Here is a 21151-nt window from a genome sequence, read left to right as displayed (position 1 = left end):
GGTAAAGGTGAGAGTTTTCTTCTGCTCTTGTGGAAAACCTCTCTCACTGTGATTTTCACTGCAGCTCGTGACGGTGTGGATTCCTCTGGGAAGTTGGCCGGATTTCCTGGTCTCTCCTCGGCAAGGACCAGCACCGGGGTGGCGTCTCATGGTACCTGCAGCCCGGGAGGGGGGGTCAGCGCCCACCTCACAGATGAGAAAACGGAGCCCCAGGAGGCTCCTCCTGCCAGGGGTCCTGAGGCTTCCTGAGGCCTGACACCGGGCTGGGGACACATCTGCAGCCCCAACCCCCCGACAATAAGAAAGCCCAGGCTGTGTGGGAAGAGATCTCTCTAAACCACACAGCCCGCAGAAGGGCCCCAGGCACTTCCTAACTTCAGCTCCCAACCGTGTTGTATTTTTCCCACGAGGTATTACCATCCTTAAACATACTTGGTTCCACTTCTTCCTCTGTACGTCGTATTTTTCACGTACAAAGTATTCTGCTACTATTATAATAAAATAACCTCCTTTGTTAGGGCTCCAAGTCCCTGCTTTCTCCCTTAAAGGGTCTTGATCATTTTATCTACTCTCCCTTTTCTTCAGCCCTAGAAGGGGCTTCTTGTGACGCCAGCCCCTGCCGGCCAGCACACTGCGCCCGCCTCCTCCCCCCAGGCTCCCATCAGCTGCCTTCTGCACCACTCCACCCAGCAACTGCCATCCCTCGGTCCTTCTGCTCGCCCACCCTGCCCTAAGCTCTGCCCGTCTCTGCCTTGGCAGGCTGGCCCCGCAAACCTGATTCCTCCTCCTGGGCCTCACCTAGACTACATTTTCCTCCCCCTTTGCATCTAGGGGGCATGGGCCTGTCCCCAGCTGGCAAGGAGCGGGATGCTGTAGGATTTGCAGTGAAGATGCGCGCGGCCTCCCCAGCCCCGACTTGCCCTTCTGGGGTGGGCACAGGGCAGGACTTCAAGCACCTCCCGATGGCTCTAGGGGGATGAGAGGTGCTGGTTCCGGCCATCCTCCCCTGCTGGATGGGACACTGCACTTCCTCTGTCTCCTCTTTCCTCTTCCTATTGGCTCTTCCTCGTGACACACAAACTTATCAACATCTTTGCATCCTAAGGAGAAAATATCTCCTCTGGATCTTTACTTTCCCTCAAGTTTCTGACTCGCTTTTCTTCACTGTTAGCGTGAATAAGTTACGAGAAATACCCTCCGAGCAGCTACTTCTGTCTGCTTCCTCCTTAACACTTTGCTGTCTGGCTTCCATCCAACCCCTTGATGGAGACCCCATAACTGCTCTTTCAAGGGTCTTCAAGGTCCCTTAATTTTCACAAGGTCCACCAACCCTTCCCTGAAACGCACGAGGTTCTTCACACCTCACCCGCTCTCGAAATCTTCTATTCTCTGCGACAGCTTTCTTCTGTCTCATGTTTTTCTCCCTCCTCTAAGACTTGAAACTTTGAATTCAGATAGACACGGCTCAAGTCCTGGATCCTCCCGGATTTGTTTGACCTTCAGCAAGGTACTTAAATTCTCCGAGCCTCTGTTTCTTCACCTGTAAACTGGGAAAGATAAGGGAACAAGTATAAAGCCTTCAATGAGAAAACACGCAAAATGTGTAGCAGAAGGTATGCTTCATAAGAAGTTGATTTCCTGCCCATCCATTCCACCTCCATCTCTGTGTCCCACAGAGACCCTGGGACAGTGACATTTAGTAAATATGTGTGAACCCACGTAGAATCAGGGGTCCTGCATGATGACCAGCTTCTGGCTGATGAGTAGGTTGGCTAAAAGTGGAGAGAACAAAGTACCACGGTGGGAGCCAAGTTTCTCACCAGGCAGATTCCTTGCAGATTCCTCATCTCTAACCCTTCTTCCTTTGCACCACCCTGCCACACCCCCAGACAGAGTCTGCAATCCTATGTGTTAGCAGGCGATGGAATCCACAGACATGGGAGCTTAAATGAGCTTTTCCAAAACAGCAGACCGCTCAGATGTGTGTGCCAGGGCTAAAGAGGAAACATCTTGCTGGTCCTGCTTGCAAAAAACAAACAACAAAAAACAGTTTTAATGAACATTATATTCTTGTATAAATGGTATAAAGTTGATAATGTTACCATATTCAGAATTTATAAGCTGTTTTCCTTTGACACAGAATTTACATCCTTAGGTTTAAACCACTGAATTGCCTTGATATTTTGTTCTGGCTTGTAGTACATTCTTAGAATTAAGACAGCATTGCAAATTCTTAGAAATCAGGACCAAAAATGAGATTGCTCTTAAAAGCTAATTCTGGGGGCATGTTCATGGCGGTTCCGGGATCTCCAACATGTTTCCCGGTTGTGGTCCAAATCTGTCCGAAGCGGAGGCAGTGGAGCTTGAGGTTCTTGCTGGTGTGAAATGACTGAGTACAAACTGGTGGTGGTTGGAGCAGGTGGTGTTGGGAAAAGCGCACTGACAATCCAGCTGATCCAGAACCACTTTGTAGATGAATATGATCCCACCATAGAGGATTCTTACCGAAAACAGGTGGTTATAGATGGTGAAACCTCTCTGTTGGACATACTGGACACAGCTGGACAAGAGGAGTACAGTGCCATGAGAGACCAATACATGAGGACAGGCGAAGGCTTCCTTTGTGTATTTGCCATCAATAATAGCAAATCATTTGCAGATATTAACCTCTACAGGGAACTAATTAAGTGTGTAAAAGACTCAGATGATGTACCTATGGTGCTAGTAGGAAACAAGTGTGATTTGCCAACAAGGACAATTGACACAAAGCAAGCCCATGAACTGGCCAAGAGTTATGGAATTCCATTCATTGAAACCTCAGCCAAGACCAGACAGGGTGTTGAAGATGCCTCTTACACACTGGTAAGAGAAATATGTCAGTACCGAATGAAAAAACTCAACAGCAGTTATGATGGGACTCAAGGTTGTATGGGATTGCCATGTGTGGTGATGTAACAAGATACTTTTAAAGTTCTACCATCAGAAAAGAGCCACCATCAAGCTGCACTGACACCTTGGTCCTGACTTCCCTGGAGGAGAAGTATTCCTGTTGCTACCTTCAGTCTCACAAAGAAGCTCCTGCGGTTTCCCCAACTGTCAGTAGATCAGTATAATATTCTTTATTTGAGAAGTTCTCAGAGTAACTACCTCCTCACTTGGTTGTCTGACCAGAGAAATGAACCTCTTGTTACTCCCAGTATTTCTCCACCCTGGGTTCTCCCCGAGCACACACAAACAAACCTCCGCCACCCCAGATTTTTCATCTGAAAAGCAATTAATGCTCTGAAACAGAGAACCAAACTGTAGAAACATGAAATTCTGTAGAAAACAATGTCTTGAGCTCTAAAGTAGCAACTGCTGGTGACTTTTTTTCCTTTTTACTGTTGAACTTGGAACTATGTTGGGTTTTGGAGAAATGTCAATATAACTGACATATATATATATATTGCTGAGAATATAGTTAATGTTGCTATTTGGTTTGTTTGTAATGTTATCAGCTATATTCTATAAACTGGCATCTGCTCTGTATTCAGAAATAAAAAATAAGCTAATTCTGGAAGAAAAAATGACTCACCTTTCATGTTTCTCAAAGTTCAAAACTTGTTTAGTAGCACTTTTAACACAAGGAAAATTGTGTTCATTTCCAATAAATGTCAATACTCTCCACTGAAGAAGAACCTGTCCATCATTAAAATCCTTTTTGAGGGCTTCCCTGGTGGAGTAGTGGTTCTGAGTCCGCCTGCCGATGCAGGGGACACGGGTTCATGCCCCGGTCCGGGAAGATCCCACATGTCGCAGAGTGGCTGGGCCCGTGAGCCATGGCCGCTGAGCCTGCGCGTCCGGAGCCTGTGCTCCGCAACGGGAGAGGCCACAACAGTGAGAGGCCCGCGTACCGCAAAAAAAAAAAAAAAAAAAAAAATCCTTTTTGAGTTTTATTACACAACAGATGTAAAAGCACCCTGGAGCACTAATAAAAATAACTGTTAACAGCTTTACTGATATATAATTCACATGTCATAAACGTCCCCATTTAAAGTGTACAGTTCAACGGTCCTTAGTATATCCACAGTTGTGCAACCATCACCACAATCTGATTTTAGAACATTTCATTCACCCCAAAAGGAGACCCATTAGCATTCACTCCCTGTTATAGGTTAAACTGTGTCCCCCAAAAATCACGTGTGGAAGCCCTAATCCCCAGTGCTTCAGAACGTGACCTTATTTGGAAATAGGGTCTTTGCGGTTGTAATTAATTAAACTGAGATATTGTCATATGTCTGAGCCCGAATCCAACATGACTGGCGTTCTTATACAAAGGGGAAGTTTGGACCCAGGCACACACACACAGAGAACCACGTGAAGATGAAGGCAGAGATGGGCGTGATGCTTCCACAGGCAAAGGGATGCCAAAGATGGCCAGCAAACCACCAGAGACTAGGTCAACAGCCTGAGACAGACGTTCCCGCACAGCCCTCAGAAGGCAACAACTCTGCCAACAACTTGAAGTCAGACTTCTAGCCTCCAGAACCATGAGACAATAAATTTCTGTTTCTTTTAAGACACTCCGTTTCGGGTGCTTTGTTATAGCAGCCCTAGCAAGCTAATACCATCCTCATTTTGCCTGTACCCCATCCCCACACCAACCCCTGGCAACCCCTAATCTACTTTCTGTCTGTAGATTTGCCTATTCTGGACATTTTGTATAAATGGAACGACATAGTATGTCGTCTTTTGGGACTGGCCTCTTTAGCACAATGTTTTATATTATTTAGTATAATGTTTTCAATCATCATGAATGCTGCAGCTCATCTGTCTTTTTCACTGCCAGATTATATTACATTGTATGGATATGCTCACTTTGGTTATGCATTTATCAGTTGCTAGACATTTAAGTTGTTTTCACATTTTGGCTATTATGAATCAAACTGCTATGATCATTCATGAACAAGTTTTTTGTGTGGACATGTGTTTTCATTTCTCTTGAGTATATATCTAGCAGTGGAATTTCTGGGCCATATGCTAACTCCTAATATTTTGATGAACCGCCTAAGTATTTTCCAAAGTAGCTGCACAGAGTTTCCAATTTTTTTCACACCCTCGTCAACATTTCTTATTATCTGTCTTTTATATTTTAGCCATTGTAGTGCATGTGAAGTGGGATCATTGTAGTTTTGATTTGCATTTCCCAAATGACTAATGCTGTTGATCACCTTTTCATGTGATTATTGGCCATCTGAATATCTATCCTCTTGGAGAAATGTCTATTCAAACTCTCTACACAATTTTTATCTGGGTAATTTTATTATTGAGTTTTAAGGGTTCTTCATATATTCTGGACATAGATACTTTATCATTTATGTTTTTCAAATATTTTCGCCTAGTCCTGGTGTTGTCTTTTCTCTTTCTTGATGGTGTTTTTCGAAGCACAAAAGTTTTTAATTTTTATAAAGTGTAATTTGTCTATATTTTCGTTTGTTGCTTGTTTTTCATATTCTATCCTAGAAACCTTTGTCTAACCCAAAGTCATGAAGACTTGCTCCTGTGTTTCTTTTAGGAGTTTTATACTTCAAGGAGCTTTCAATGTAAGATGAAAGTCCTTACATTTTGCTCCATTAATCACCTACAGTTAATTTTTGTGTATGGTGTAGGGAAAGAGTTGAAATTCAGTCTTTTGCATATGGATATCCAGTTGTCTCAACACCATTTTGTGAAACAATTGTTCTCTCTCTGATGAGTTTCTTGGCATCATGCTAGAATTCAATTGACCATGAATGGTTGTAAACGGTTTGTTTCTGGACTCTCAGTTCTATTCTATGCCAGCACAACCCAGTCTTAGTTACTATAGCTCTATGGTAAGTTTTAAAATTGAGGGACCTCCCTGGTGGTCCAATGGGTAAGACTCCATGCCCCCAATGCAGGGGACCTGGGTTCGATCCCTGGTCGAGGAACTAGATTCTGCACGCATGCCACAACTAAGAGTCTACATGCCATAACAAAGATCCCACGTGCCGCAACTAAGACCCAGTGTGGCCAAAATAAATAAATTGTTTTTTAAAAAAACTAGTAACTGTGAGACCTCTATCATTATTCTTCTTTACAAGATTGTTTTGGCTATTGTGGGTCCCCTGCTTTTTTATAAGAATTTTAGCATCATTTTCTCATTTTCTGCAGAAAAGCCAGCTGGAATTTTGATACAGATTGCATTGAATCAGTATATCAACTTAAGGATCATTGCCATCTTAAAAATATAAAGTCTTCTGATTCATGTTTTGTAGTTTTTGATGTACAAGTTTTACACGTTTTGTTAGATTTATATATAAGTAACTTTTGATGCTATTTTACATGGAATTTTCTTAATTTCATTTTCAGATTGTTCTCTGGCAGTAAGTAGGAATATAATTGATTTTTTATATTGATCTTGTATCCTGCTATTATGGGGAACTTGTTTATTGGTTCTAATTGTTTTATATTGGATTCCTTAGGATTTTCCATATACAAGACCATGTCATCTGATGTGTAAAAATATAGTTGTTTTGTTTTTCCTTTCCAATGTGAATACTTTTTATTTCTGTTCCTTGCCTAATTAGCTGGGCTAGAACCTCCAGTACAATGTTTTACAGAAGTGGTGAGGCGACATTCTTGTTATGTTCATGATCTTAGGCAAAAAGCCTTCAGTCTTTCACCATTAAGTATGATGTTAGCTGTGAATTTTTTATAGGTGCCTTTTAACAGGTTGAGGAAATATCTTTCTATTCCTAGTTTGTTGAGTATGTTTATCAATCAGGAATCAATCAGGTGATAGATTCTGTCAGATGCTTTTTCTTCATCTGGTGAGGCAATCCTGTGTTTTTTCTCCTTTGTTCTGTTAATATGATGTGTAACATTGACTAATTTTCCATGTTAAACTAACTATGTGGACACATCAAATTAACCAGCATTGATAATATGGTCTACCTTGTGTGTATTTTACCATAATTAAAATTTTAAAAAAGTTAAAAAATATCAGAGTCTCCAGAGGAGATAGAAAACAACTGAAAGATAAGTGAGGCAAAGTCTATTCCAAAAAAGGAGGAATCAAAGACAAAATGAAATTGTATTTAATGTTTTCCTCTGTAACCCAAGGCCACACACAGTATACTGTAGTTCCATCCCTCCATGATATATCCATGCCTGTCATTGCTTGTTTAATATTCTTTTAATGGGAAATACAGATTTATGCCACAAGGTTCAAAAGAGGCAGGTGAGTACAAGGGAAAAACCAAGTCTCCTGCCGGCCTGCTCCCCCAACCCAGCCACCAGAGATCCCTGTCCTCCCAGAGTTCACATCCCCAGCTTAGAATCTCATTGTCAAGGCATTTCTCAGCGTGGTGGTCATCATTCCACTCCCAGTACACTCCTTACCTTTCCTGGAAGATTTTAGTTCCCGGTCCATTGTGCCTCCTTCTGAAAAGATCCTTGGTGACTTTGATATCCACATAGATGCTCTTTTTGTAGCCTCATCTCTCAACCCCTAGACTCCTTCCCTCCTGGGGTCCTGTCTTGCACCCCACGCGGCACTCACGCCCAGGCTGCACTCCTCTGTTCCTGCCGTAGCTGCGGTCCCTCCACAGACCCCATCGTGGGCGCCATCATCACGGTCTCTTCCTGCTCAGTTTCTCTGTTTCCTCTCCTGCTGCCCTTGAATGGAGTCCAATGCTCGTTCCAAATCAGAAGCACATGTATACATGAGACACAAAGCACTCGATTCTAATATTGTCTTTCTCCCACATGAGGTAAGACCATGCACCAGGGACCAGATACTCCCTTAGAAAGGGCGATTGTGGTTTTATTTCTGGAGCTAGCAAGTGTGTGCAAGTGTGTGTGTGTGTGTGTGTGTGTATGTGATCTTCTGTGACTCTCTTCGGTGACGCAAGATACTGAATGAAGGCATCCATGTCGCCGTCCCCTTTCCCCATGCCCATACATCTGTATTTAAAGTCTTGGTTTCTCTTTCTGGAAGGTGTAGCGACTCTTTCAGAGGCAGGGCACCCTTTCTGCATGCAAACTGAAGACTTAGCAGCAGTAGCAACAATAAAAACAGACAAGCAAATAAACAAAAGCACACACTCATATAACAGACTGCCCTGCCTTTTAGGAGTTACAGCAAATATGGGATGAACAGGCTCAGACCCACTTGAAGGACATCTGAGCTACCACAAAGAACCATACAGCTTCATCACCCCGTCCACTAAGTCTAATTGGACCCCACCCTACACGGGCCCAAACACCCCATTTCCCCACCCCCGTTCCTCAGAAGGACTAAGTTTCCCCAAATCCTTATTTTTTTTTTTTTTTTTTTTTTTGCGGTACGTGGGCCTCTCACTGCTGTGGCCTCTCCCATTGCGGAGCACAGGCTCCGGATGCGCAGGCTCAGCGGCCATGGCTCACGGGCCCAGCTGCTCCGCGGCCTGTGGGATCTTCCCAGACCGGGGCACGAACCCGTGTCCCCTGCATCGGTAGGGGGATTCCCCACCACTGCGCCACCAGGGAAGCCCCCCAAATCCTTATTTTGTACCATACACCTATATTACATATATCACCTTGTTCATTTGCATAATTAAAAGGTCTGTTTTCAGCCTGCCAGCACTGGCTGATCCCCTGCAATCCCAGAGCCACCTAAACCCATCAGTCCCTTGATTCAAACCAGCCGTGTCTTCCTAGCATGCCTGGAATTGTGCGTACTGCTTCCGGGAGTTTGGATTTCATCTGGGAGCCTTACGTGGGTCTGTAAGGCCGGCATGACCCAAACTCTGAGGCCCCCAAGAGGTCTCCCACCTCTCTATCCTCACTCACTAAATACCAGCCCAGCTGGCCCTTTTCCTGATCTCAAAAGCACCAGCCACATCCCATTTCGAGGTGGACACCCAGAGCAGCAAGCTGCAGCCAGCTCTTCAGTCCCTTGGCTTTCTCTCCAGTCAAGTTCTCACTTTGATCTCAGACTAAATTAGCAGACCCCCTCCAGCCACCTTCGATAGCAGTCTCTTGCTTGGTTTCCTCTGAGCACCTAGCAGTGTTTAAAGTTATCCTCTTTGCTTATGTATCTGCTCATTTTCATTCTCCCCTCTAGGAGCTCCATGAGATAAGAGAGCTCAGCTATCTTTGATTCCCAAGCATAAAACAGTAGCTTGCATATAGCAACCGTTTAACAAACTTTATAGAATGAATGAATGAATGAATCAGTGAATGAAAATGGTAATTTCCAAAGGGAATGACTTGGGAATTTAATTTTTCACATGAAGAACTACATAAAACTTTGAAATTGTCCTTTGTTTTTCTGCTATCTTTCCTCCCTATCAAGGAGTCAAAGATTCCTCAAAGATTCTAGAACTAATTTTCAGTAGAAATAATGGTTCAGTGGGCCATATGCTTTCCACTTCCACCCCATCCCAACCAGCAGCCTCTGCCCATGTGGCTGCCTTTGCGTGATTCACTTATATTTTGCGCTAACCAAGTAGGACTTTGGTAACTACAGCTATAGAAACATAGGTAATAAAGACTTTGGAATTTTGGGGTCTGAACTTCACCCATGGGTGAACTAAGTGACCAAGGATGACCTGCAAGTGATACAAAAATCCGGACATAAAGAGGTGTGGTGACCAGAGCTCTGAACTGGTCCCCAGTGACCACACCCCTCTGGAATTTCCTCCCTCAGATCATGGGCAGGACTTGGAACCACTTTCTAATCATAGAATACAGCACACAGAGGTCACTCCTGGGATTACGTCTTGTGGCAAAGGTGAAGGTATTTTGCAGGTGTAATTAAGGCCCCTAATCAGATGGCTTTGAGTTAATCAAAAGGTCACCTTGGGGGTCAGAGGATGAGCAGTTGGACTCCCTCTCCTGGTGGACTTGAAGAAGCAAGCCCCCGGGAGTGCCACAGCAGCAAGGAAACGATTCTGTCAACCACCAGTGAGCTTGGAGGAGAAGCCCAGCCTCAGACGAGATCCCAGCCCTGCCAACACCGTGGTCATAGCTTCTGAGGTCCTGAGTGGAGGAGCAGTTAAGCCATCTCCACAGCAGTAGTGACAATAAACACAAACAAGCAAATAAACAAAAGCATGGACACTTCCGATCCATGGACATTACCAGCTAGTCAACTTGTGTGGTTGAAGCTGCTACCTTGTGGTAATTTGTCAGCTAACAACAGAGAACTAATGCAAGAGTGGTGAGCAACTCCGTGCCATTACAGTGAGAACAATATTTTAACATCACAAACTCACGTGTGCAACAGTGCACCGTTCACAATTCAGCCCCTCCTTCAAGCACCCATCTTGCCCGATGAAGGGAAATGAATATCTGGACTTTCTTCATCATTTTCAAAGGAAAACTCGGGCACCCTAGGTCCCCCAATTTCACCCAGAGCACCCTGATGTTTTCAGGGACTAAGGAAGCTTCATAGATGGAGGTGGGCAATGGGGAGTGGAGGGTGTCCTGTATGTGTCTGGTCCTGATATCCAATCACACGTGGACCTAGGCGTGCCCACCTCCCCTGATGGCATCCCCTGGGGGTGTCCTCTTCTCCGTGGGACGTCTAGGCACACCGCCCACCCTGCCTCTCTGACAGCAACCCTGAATCTCTGTGCCGAGGCTCACATATGGGAAGAGTGGACCTTCATCTGCGGCCGCAGAGCACCGTCCAGGCCAGCTCTGCCCACCACACCATGAACCACCCGTGCGCACTGCTTCCAGGCATTGCAGGCCCCTTGGGTCCCTTCCCCAGGCACACTGCCCAGCTACTCATGCTTCCTTTGGGAATGAACGTCCTGTGAGTAGGAGACAAAGCCTTTCTTGACCTGCTAATCCTCTCCGTTCCTCTTCAGGTCTCTTGTCTTCCTCAGTCAAGAGAGTAATGTGGGGCTTCCCTGGTGGCGCAGTGGTTGAGAGTCCGCCTGCTGATGCAGGGGACACGGGTTCGTGCCCCGGTCCGGGAAGATCCCACATGCCACGGAGCAGCTGGGCCCGTGAGCCATGGCCGCTGAGCCTGCGCGTCCGGAGCCTGCGCGTCCGGAGCCTGTGCTCCGCAACGGGAGAGGCCACAGCAGTGAGAGGCCTGCGAACCGCAACAACAACAACAAGAAAAGAGAGTAATGTTGATCCCTTTATAAGTACAGAAGGGAAAAAATAACTTACTCAAAAAGTGTTTATAGTTTTACACTAGACCATAACATTGGAACTTTAAGGACAAAGAATGTGATGTCTATATTGTCTGGTCCACCAACTGGAAGGGCACAGATGACCACAAGTCTAGTTCTCAGCATCGGGATATTAGTCCATCGGCTAGGTTTGTTCTTCAACAACAAACAAAAAGCAGTGGCTCAGACACAGCGTGTCTCTCACTGATGGAGCATCTGCTGTTAGACATTAATCCAATCGTCCTGGGTGTTCTCTGTGGTGACTCAGCATGCAGGCAGCCTCACCATCCCCAGCGCCTCACAGGAGCTAGCTCGCACCAGCTTACAAAAGCCAACTATTAGCATCTCCTCCCAACTCCATATTCAGAGACAACTCATGAGTAGCTTGAAACTGGCCTTGCTGGGAGTGTTGACACCATGAAATTAGCAAATGTCACCAGTCATTTTGATTGTGTTCCCCAGAGGGCTGGTTGTTCAACATTTACCAGCACACCACTGACCATCAATTTTCAACACATAGCCTCTGAAGTCACCAGCTCAGAGGAAGATGGATCCAGGGAGAAACACACCAGCTCTTAAAGGATTTGACCTGGAAAAGACACACCATTCTGGTGACAGCCCACTGGCCACAACTAGTCACGTGGCCCTGCCTGACTGCCCAGGATCTGGGGGGGCATGGAGGAATATGTGAATCTTCGGTGAGAAGCAGGAGACTCCATCACCCTGTGGAAAAGCAGAGCACAGAGAAAGACCACCAGCTCCTAACAAGAAATTCCATTCCCTCACACCATGGGGAGGTCTGCATGGACTTCTATGGAAGCACAGAGGAAGATGCAAATTATCAAGAGACTTAGAAGCTACATCAGCTATTTAAAAATATAGGAAAAAATAGAGGTTGTTTGTGACAGTTGTTTTAAGAGTTTTAAAGAAATCTCGTTTGTACGAAGGATTCGACTTATTATAGAAGACTGATTACAGAGTGAACGAAGCGGGTGTTCAGAGTTGAGTTAACTGCTGGGTACAGCTCAGTGCTGGACGGAGATAGAATAGCAGCAGGGCCCAATAGTGGGCAGTGACCAGAGGAAACTAATGTAGGTCAACTGGTCAAAGAAGGCCTCACCATGCTAACCCTTTGTTGGGGAAGCTAGTAAAATAGTCTTGTTCAGACTTCAGAGGCAACAATAGGCCTTTGACTAAACAAAGACCCTGAAAGAGCTACATGCCAAACTGCTAGATTACATGCAGTTCAGCAGAAATGGTGCAAGGAAGTCTTGGGAACCAAAAGATAAAGAAGGGAGTAAGTCATGAAGCTTCCTGGGCCTTGGGAATCTGGCCAGTTCCCGGGGATCAGCCAACATTCTGAGACTTATGACTAAAGTATCAAAGCATTTACAATAATAGCCAGAGCTGCATATTTGCACACAAGCTGATGATTATCAGTTTGAGGCTTGGCATTAAAAGCAGGACTCCTTTGGGTTGCACTCTGAAGTGTCACTTGTGGGGTGGATGCACCGCCTGAGACCTTCCCAAATGGGACTCCAGATTGCTGTTCAAGGGACTTCCCAGCTGCTGCTTGGATCTGGAAGTAGGTGTTGGCCCAACTTGGTGATGCATGCTCTGTTATATATTCTGTTAATATTCTTATTCCTTTCCCTCTAATAATTGTAAATTGAAACTTATATACTCTATTAATATCCTTATTCCTTTCCTCTTAATGATTGTATGTTGAAATTAAGTTAAATCACCTTCTATTAAAGAGTTGATTAAAACCGTTTATTTGTGTGAGACGAGTAATTATTTTGCCAGCGAATCCCACGAACCTTAAAACAGAAAGCAGGCTTTCGGCAAAACACCCTCGAGTGGTAGGAAAGAGCTAATAGAAAGAAGTTTCATACACATGAGTGGATGGGTGTTCTACCGCAAGTCATGTCTCTATAGAGTAAATAATGTTATAATAGTTAAAACCATGGGTCTAGCTGGGGTGTCTCCTATGGTGAGGTTGCAAAGGGGATTCATTGTTTTGTTCAGAGTAGGGACCTGCATCCACAGAGGAGTGGATAAAGAAGAGGTGGTACATATACCCAATGGAATATTACTCAGCCATAAAAAGGAATGAAATCATGTCCTTTGCAGCAACATGGACGGACCTAGAGATTATCATGCCAAGTGAAGTTAGCCAGACAAAGACAAATATCATATGATATCACTTATATGTGGAATCTAAAAAAAATGACACAAATGAACTTATCTACAAAACAGAAACAGACTCACAGACATAGAGAACAGACTTGTGGCTGCCCAGGGGGAGAGGAGGTGGGGGAGGGATGCAGTGGGAGTTTGGTATTAGCAGGTGCGAACTGTTGTATATAGAATGGATGGACAAAAAGGTCCTGCTGTACAGCACAGGGAACTATAGTCAATATTCTGTGATAAACCATAATGGAAAAGAATATGAAAAAGAATATATTTGTATATATATATATATATATATGTATGTATAACTGACTCACTTTGCTGTACAGTAGTAATTAACACAACATTGTAAATGAACTCTACTTCAATAAAATAAATTAAAGAAAAAAAAGAGTAGGGACCCAGATGTACGGGAGGCTCCAGGCTCCAGTGGCTGCAAAATGGCCATTGTACTTGGGAATAATTGGGGAGGGGGATAGATTTTGGAGATTGGAAAATGGGAAGTTGAGAAAAGAGAAGGGAAAGTGGAGAATGTACGGTCGTCGGAGAGAGAAAGAGGCCAAAGAAAATCAAGTGTTCAGCCCACAGCCCTGCCCTGCAGTGCACGGAAGGGGGTGGGGGCACTCTGAAGTCTCGCTGAGTGTAGCTGAGGATGTCCCGGCGGCCTCAGGAGGCCAGGCCGGGAAGGAGGGTAAGAAATAAACTGCTGGTGCTTAGGAATCTTCCCGTCATCAACACCAAGGTGGTAGAACGACTTCTACTCAAATACACAAACTACTGAAACCTCCTCCTGACCAAACATGGGACGTCTGTGTTTTTGCGGAGTCAGGGAAGGACGGAGGTTAAGACTGATCGTGTTATCACACAGGTTTAGTTGTATTATTTATGACTCGCTTATTGCGTCATCCAAAATAGATTGAAAGTCTCTCACGGTCTATTTGGTCATTGTTTGCTATTGCTTATCCACCACTCCACCGGTGATTCATGTGGCTTCACTATCCTGGGAACATTAGGTGCTTCCTCTCTCCCGGGACCCAGAACCACGCGCTTCTGTGACCGGGAGGGAACCCAGCGTCCACGTTGCCCTCCAGGGTTTTCATGCTCGGATGCTGGTGGCCACCCTCACTGGGCCCTTGAGCTGGAAGACCGTTAACCCAGGGGAGGAGGGTAGATTTGCCCTAAGGACCAGGTCCTGGTCCCCCTTCGACAAGTGAGATGTGACTCCTGGAGAATAAACAGCTAAAGAAAGCAAAGCTGAATAATCATGGAAGAGACAGGAACGCTCTCCATCTGCCAAAGAGATGAAAATCAAACAATCTGAAGATATTTTAACTTACCCCCCCTTGATGGAGTATTTATTGTCATCTCAGCCAACTCTAAGCACTGGGGATACAGTGCTGATCTAAAACAACCCAGTCTCTGCCCTCTTCGAGCTTACATTTTACGAGGGAGAGAAAAACAATAAATAAGTGTATTAGTTTGCTAGGGCTGGCATAACAAAGCGTCACAGAGTGGGAGGCTTAAACAACCGAAATTGATTGTCTCAGAATTCTGGACACCAACAGTCAGAAATCAACGTATGGGCACAGCTGGATTCTCCTGAGGCCTCTCTCCTCAGCTTACAGGTGGCCATCCTCTCCCTGTGCCCTCTGTGTGTGTCAAATGTCCCCTTCTTATACGGACACCAGTCATATTGGATTAGGGCCCAGCCTTGAGACCTGATTTTTAATCTAATCATTTCTGTAAAGACCCTATCTCCATATACAATCACCTTCTGACTTCAACATATGAATTTGAGGCGAAGGTGGACACAGCCCCTAAGGATGAGTAAATGTATTAATAATATATGAGATGATGATAAATACCAAGCAAAAAGTAAAACTGGGGAAGGAGATTAAAGTGCAATTTAAAATATGTTAGCAAGAGAAGATCCCTCCAATAAGGCAGCTGGAAAAAAGAACAGGAACCCACCATAGAATAGCAGAAGGACTAGCCATGCAAAGGCAGGAGATGAGAGTCCCCCTGCTGCTATCAGGGAAGAGGGAAGACCCCGGTGGCCGAGCTGAGTTCCTGGAGTAGGTGACAGTCACGGGCTGCAGTCTGCCTGCACCAGCCAGCGAGAGCCCATCTGTAAATGTTTTAGGAATTCTGCGTGCAGCTTGACACGCTTTGGTCGCTGGGGTCCCCACCCCCCTCCCTGGGGAACCAGGTGTGAAACATTCACAGCACACCTGTGGATAAGGCGAGCCTGGTGAGAGGTGATGCCAGAGAAAGGGCTGGAAGGAGGTGCTGAGGGCTGAAAAGCATTGCAAGGACGTGGGCTTTTATTCTGCGTGAGATGAAGGATTTCTGGAAGGATGTGAGGGGAAAGGGGACAGGACTGACTTTAGTCTGGAGCTACCAGCAGTGGCATATGGGAACCCTCTCCGGAGAAGGGCAGGTTCCTGGGGAAAACGGGAGGTGTGAGATGGGCGTTTGGATAAATACTCCCGAATTTTAGAAGAGAGGTCCGGATACACTCTATATCAATCACAAGATGTATTGCCTTTAAATGAAAAATAAAACAATGGGACTTTTAATATAAATCAAGATCAGGACATGCTTTGGTGGTTGTGCTTGCGACCATCCATCACTAGAGGGCGGTAGAAAGCAATATTTTCCTATTTGAAGTAAATCTGATAAAATAATGAAGAATATTAGGCTACAGGGCTTCCCTGGTGGTTCAGTGGTTAAGAACTCGCCTGCCAATTCAGGGGACCCGGGTTTGAGCCCTGGTCCAGGAGGATCCCACATGCCACGGAGCAACTAAGCCTGTGCGCCGCAACTACTGAGCCTGTGTTCTAGAGCCTGCGAGCCACAACTACTGAAGTCCATGTGCCACAACTACTGAAGCCCGTGCGCCTAGAGCCCGTCCTCCGCAACAAGAGAAGCCACCGCAGTGAGAATCCCACGCACTGCAACGACGAGTAACCCCCGCTGGCCGTAACTAGAGAAAGCCCTCACGCAGCAACGAAGACCCAATGCAGCTAAAAATAAATAAATTAAATACATTTAAAAAAAATTAAAAAAAAAAGAATATTAGGCTACAGAGTCAGGTGTTCTAATGCAGACTGGCTTTTCCCATCACAGGCTGTGTCAGGTGACCCCGGCACTCTCCATCATGGGGTCATTGATGTCTAGTCACCACAAGGAGGGAGATTTCAAAACTGACATGTTTAAAATAAGAGGAAAGGTCATTCTTTACTTGAGTTAGACCCACTGTTTACTCACTGTATTTGCCTAAATGGTAAGCAAAATAGTGCCTATTTCTTCGTGAGTTAATGTACATGTCTGTAAATGCTAAGGAGCTCAAGGCAAGCACAGTCCCTGTGTCCCTGACATGGGGCGGGGCGAGGTCCCGGCATTACTGAGGACCTAACTCACCTTTGGAGCTCTTCCCGTCTGGTTACAGGTTTCTGGAAAGGACAGAAGGGGTGGAGGACAGGTGATGTTTTTTCCAGGAGAGCCGTCAGCTCAGAGGCCACATGGAGGGGATGAATACCAGGTCACGTCACCAAAGGGGAGAGGGGGGGGGGGACAAGTTAGGAGTGTAGGATCAACAGATCCAAGCTCCTAGGTCTAAATAGATAAGCAACAAGGATTAATTGCACAGCACAGGGAATTACAGCCACTATCTTGCAATAACTTATAATAGAGTATAATCTACAAAAATACTGAATCACTATGCTGTACACCTGAAATTATCACAATATTGTACATCAACTATACTTCAATCAAAAAAAAGAAAGTTCAACATGAATGAGGAAAGGAAGCCATGAGGGGAGGAAGTCTTACAATTACCGCATGATTATCATGTGTGGGAGAACTAAAGGATGAGATGGATTTGGCCAAGGTCCGGGGTGAGGGCCAATGTCCCGGAAGAGAGAAACCCTGAAAGGCAGGCCCTGCCACCCCCGGCTGCAAGCAGCAGCCACTGTCATCACCACGTCCCCTGGTGCCCTGGGACCGCCGTCGTGATGAAGGGGAAAGAGAATTGGTTCTCCCAGCCGTGCAGCCCAGACACTAGCACACCCCGTCGGTGACCTGGGAGGGATGTTTTCTCGGGGAACAAGGGAGAAAAACACACAGTGATGCCCTCCATCCAATCTGGGGGTCTCTGTGCCTGGGACCCAATGCCTGTGCTTACACAATGGTATTTAGTTATTCCTCATAGAAGATGCTAACAGCAAAAGATATATGCATTTTTATAGAGAGAAGATATGTATCTTCATTTTTCTCAAATCCTTGAAAGGTCCCAGCAATACTATTAGACAAACACAATGTTTGTTTGTTTGTTTTTTACAAACAATCAAAGACACTGACGCTTCTGTTGTGCTCTGGAAGAAACAAAACTTTGTATGCTTGAATGTTTTTTCTCAAGATAGAAAAAGGTACAGATTGCTGTAAGTAAAACATTTAAAAGGTGGTGAATGTGGTATCTATGTGCAGGCATATACAGCAGAATGGAAGGAGCAGAAAAGCATATTATTCATTGTTTTAGGGTTTACAGCTTGTGTAATAACAAACTAGTCTAACTGTTTAAAACTTTTTCATAGCAGAAAAATATATTCTCAAGTGAAATCTTGCCCGGAACCCCCATGTATGAATTCATAAAAGGTGATGCTGCTTGGACAGGACCAGGGAGGGGCCCGAGTCTTTTGTGTTCAGCTGGCTGTCACCCATCCCCCATCCCACCTGGCTGTTGCTGAGGCTCCAGCTTGCAAACTTTTTTTTCCTTAGACACAACATGTATATTTTGGCTAAAAAAACACATTTTCTTAAAGCCTGCATAATTTTTTTAATTCAAGTTTAATCTTGAAAAATATACAAATTATTTCATAGTCCAAACCATCAGAGCCTGGGAGTAAATGAGAAGTGTTTCTGTTTCCATAAACAGACAGGGATGTCAAGAATTCTACTTCATAGCCATGGCTCAGCCAACAGTATTGCAAGCTAGCACCTAAAAAACACACCGTACTAGAGCATGGACTTGAGGACACGGGGAGGGGGAAGGGTAAACTGGGACGAAGTGAGAGAGTGGCATGGACATATATACACTACCAAATGTAAAATAGAGAGCTAGTGGGAAGCAGCCGCATAGCACAGGGAGATCAGCTCGGTGCTTTGTGACCACCTAGAGGGGTGGGATAGGGAGGGGGGCAGGGAGGGAGACGCAAGAGGGAGAGGATATGTGGATATTTGTATATGTATAACTGATTCACTTTGTTATAAAGCAGAAACTAACACACCATTGTAAAGCAATTATCTCCAATAAAGATGTTAAAAAAATTAAAATAAAAATAAAAGCCACACCCAGCATTCCACTGAGCTTCCTCATGTCAGTTCTGCATACCAGTCACTAAGGTTATAAATGAACAACCCATTCTTCTTTCCCAAATGTGTTCACTTCCCGCCAGCACCAGCCTGCCTGCCCTCCTATAGCCCCTCACAGCGGGGCTCAGCTGCCCCCTTGCTGGGCTCATCCTATCCACATCCCCATCAATCCTGAAACGTGGTCCCTATCAAGATGCTCCCTTGCCCAGACGTCTTCAGAGTGCCTGCCTTCTCCAGGGTAGGGTCCAGACTCCTCTGTCCGTGGACCAGGCTGTCAATCACATTCCCCGGCCACTCTGAGGTCTCACTAAGGGCCCTCCTGTTTATTTAGACACATCAGCCCAGGTGGAAGGTCAGCAATGTTTCAAAGCCAGAGAAAAGGAGGAGGGGTGTCCCCAGGCTGGGCTGGACCAAGAGAAGTGTTACTCAGTCCTATGGGAATGCAGGAAGGAACATGGGTCTCTGAACGTCTTCTCAAGGGGCCAAGGTCACTGAGGGCAAAAAAACCCCACAGGGAACCAGCTCCAAGGGCAGACAATGGAAACTGAAGAAGGAGGCCAGAGAGGGGAAGGGAGGAGAGAGGTTTAGCACTGAGCCTGCACCTCAGAGCTGGTGTGGCAGGCTGGTGCTAAGAATACAAAAGAGGAACCTAAGCAGAATTCAGCCACTATGGGGGAGAAACGGGTCCAGAAGGAAGGTGATGGAGCATGGGAGAGTGTCGATACAATGCAGCACATTGCTGGAGCCTGCCTAGAGGGATCTGTTGAGAGGGACCGGGGTGCCCTCAGGCCCCAGAAAAATGTGAGCCGCTCCCACAACCCGGGGGACATGGCTCTCTAATTGTCTCTCGGCTTCAGATCTTCCCCTGGTACCAAATTTCGATCAGCTTCCTCCGTGTCTAGACCCAACTAAAACCCTCCAGCCTGCATGGAACCACACCAAAGCATCCCTTCTAAGGGCAGAAACTTCCAGCATTCCACAAGCCAGAGATACATGACACATGAAATGCATCACATCAAAGAAGTAAAATTTTATCTCGTCAGATGGGATGTTTGCAGAACCATCCCGGATCTAAGCTAGAGCACAGAGCTCAGGGTTTATCAACCCAAACACGAGCGCTCAGCGCCTGTGAGTATAGGTGTGGAGTGAACGCGGCCAAAGACGGAAACCTGGGGTCCATGGTCAGAGAACCAACAGTGAATCAAATGCCTGTGAGGAAACTAATGAAGAGGGGGCTGGAGCGCGGGGAGGTGCGGGACCCGGTTCCACAGATGGTGCGAGCAGAGCATAGGGCAAGAAGCGTCCTCACTGTCCGATGGCCACAGGGAGCTGAAGGACACTGAGAACTGGAAACAAAAGCCCGAGGGCCACATGGCTTTCCAGTTTTTGTTTCACGTGTGAATTTTCAGTAGAACAGAGAGGGCTACTTGGTAGGGAGGCACAGAGATAACTAGTCAGTGTCTGCGGACCACATGGTACAGGTGTCGAGCCGCAACAGGAAGGCGCTCAGAGGATGGGTGGCCAACGGCCAAGCACTGTCCTGGAAGAGAAAGAGTGCTGCACCTACACGGCAGTGCATGGCCGGCCACTTGTGAGCAGCCTCTCTGGGCTACCTTGCTATCAGAGTGTCTTCTCATTCTGGGTTCCATCCTCAGCTTTTCAAGTAGAAACTCAATGTTTTCTGGGAGCCCAGCACCGATTTGATCAAGGACAATTTCAGATTCCCTAAATTCTCAAGAGCCAGATGTAGAAATCAAGGCATCCACTCATGCAGTTATGAGGAGCGTGAATCATCAGGGAAGAGCAACTAAACCCACAGTGAGATTCCTCTATAAACACATCAGGATTGTTGAAATTTAGAAGACTAACAGTACCGTGTACGGGCGAGAATGTGGATCTCTCAGGTTCTACTGGTGGGAAGGTAAATTGGTACAGCTTATGGAAAACTGTCAGCATCATAGCTGAATATATGCCTCCTCTGTGACCCAGCAGTTCTGTTCCCAGATGTAACACTGAGATAAATGCAAGCTCATGTCTCCCCAAGCACATGCCGTGGACTGGGCACAGCAGCTTCATTCATAGTAGCCAAAAACTAAAGTCAAGTCAAATGTGAATCAAGAATAGACTAGATAAGCAAACTGTGGTGTATTCACACATCTGAATACTGCAGAGCAGTACAAAGAATAAATGGCTGTTACTTACAAGTCTGTGGATGAGACACACAACTCCGTGGTTGAATCTCACAGCAGGAAGAAGCCACACACAAAGAATACATAGTGTTTCCTCTGGAATATTGATAGGGAAGGAACACGGAGAGATTTCCACAATTCTAGAAATGTATCTGTTCTATATCTTGGCCTACAGTATGCTACCATAGGTACACACATTTACAAAAACTCACGAAGCCATATATT

The 21151-nt window shown here is 45.7% G+C and overlaps 1 protein-coding gene across 1 annotated transcript; it reads left to right on the top strand.

Moving 5' to 3' along the window:
• Nucleotides 1-2285: 2285 nt before the first annotated feature.
• LOC308622658 (GTPase NRas-like) lies at nucleotides 2286-3377 on the top strand. The gene has a single exon (XM_081244220.1). The coding sequence runs from the start codon at nucleotides 2386-2388 to the stop codon at nucleotides 2953-2955; it is 570 nt and encodes a 189-aa protein (XP_081100346.1). The 5' UTR covers nucleotides 2286-2385; the 3' UTR covers nucleotides 2956-3377.
• The last annotated feature ends 17774 nt before the right edge of the window (nucleotides 3378-21151 follow it).

Source organism: Mesoplodon bidens, assembly GCF_964165515.1.
Source record: "Mesoplodon bidens genome assembly, chromosome: 9".
In the NCBI taxonomy this organism is placed as follows: Eukaryota; Metazoa; Chordata; class Mammalia; order Artiodactyla; family Ziphiidae; genus Mesoplodon; species Mesoplodon bidens.
This window is presented reverse-complemented; position numbering and strand designations above follow the sequence as displayed.

What these genes read in the sequence shown, in the direction of transcription:
- LOC308622658 (XM_081244220.1), top strand. Translation starts at nt 2,386, where the DNA reads ATGACTGAGTACAAACTGGTGGTGGTTGGAGCAGGTGGTGTTGGGAAA.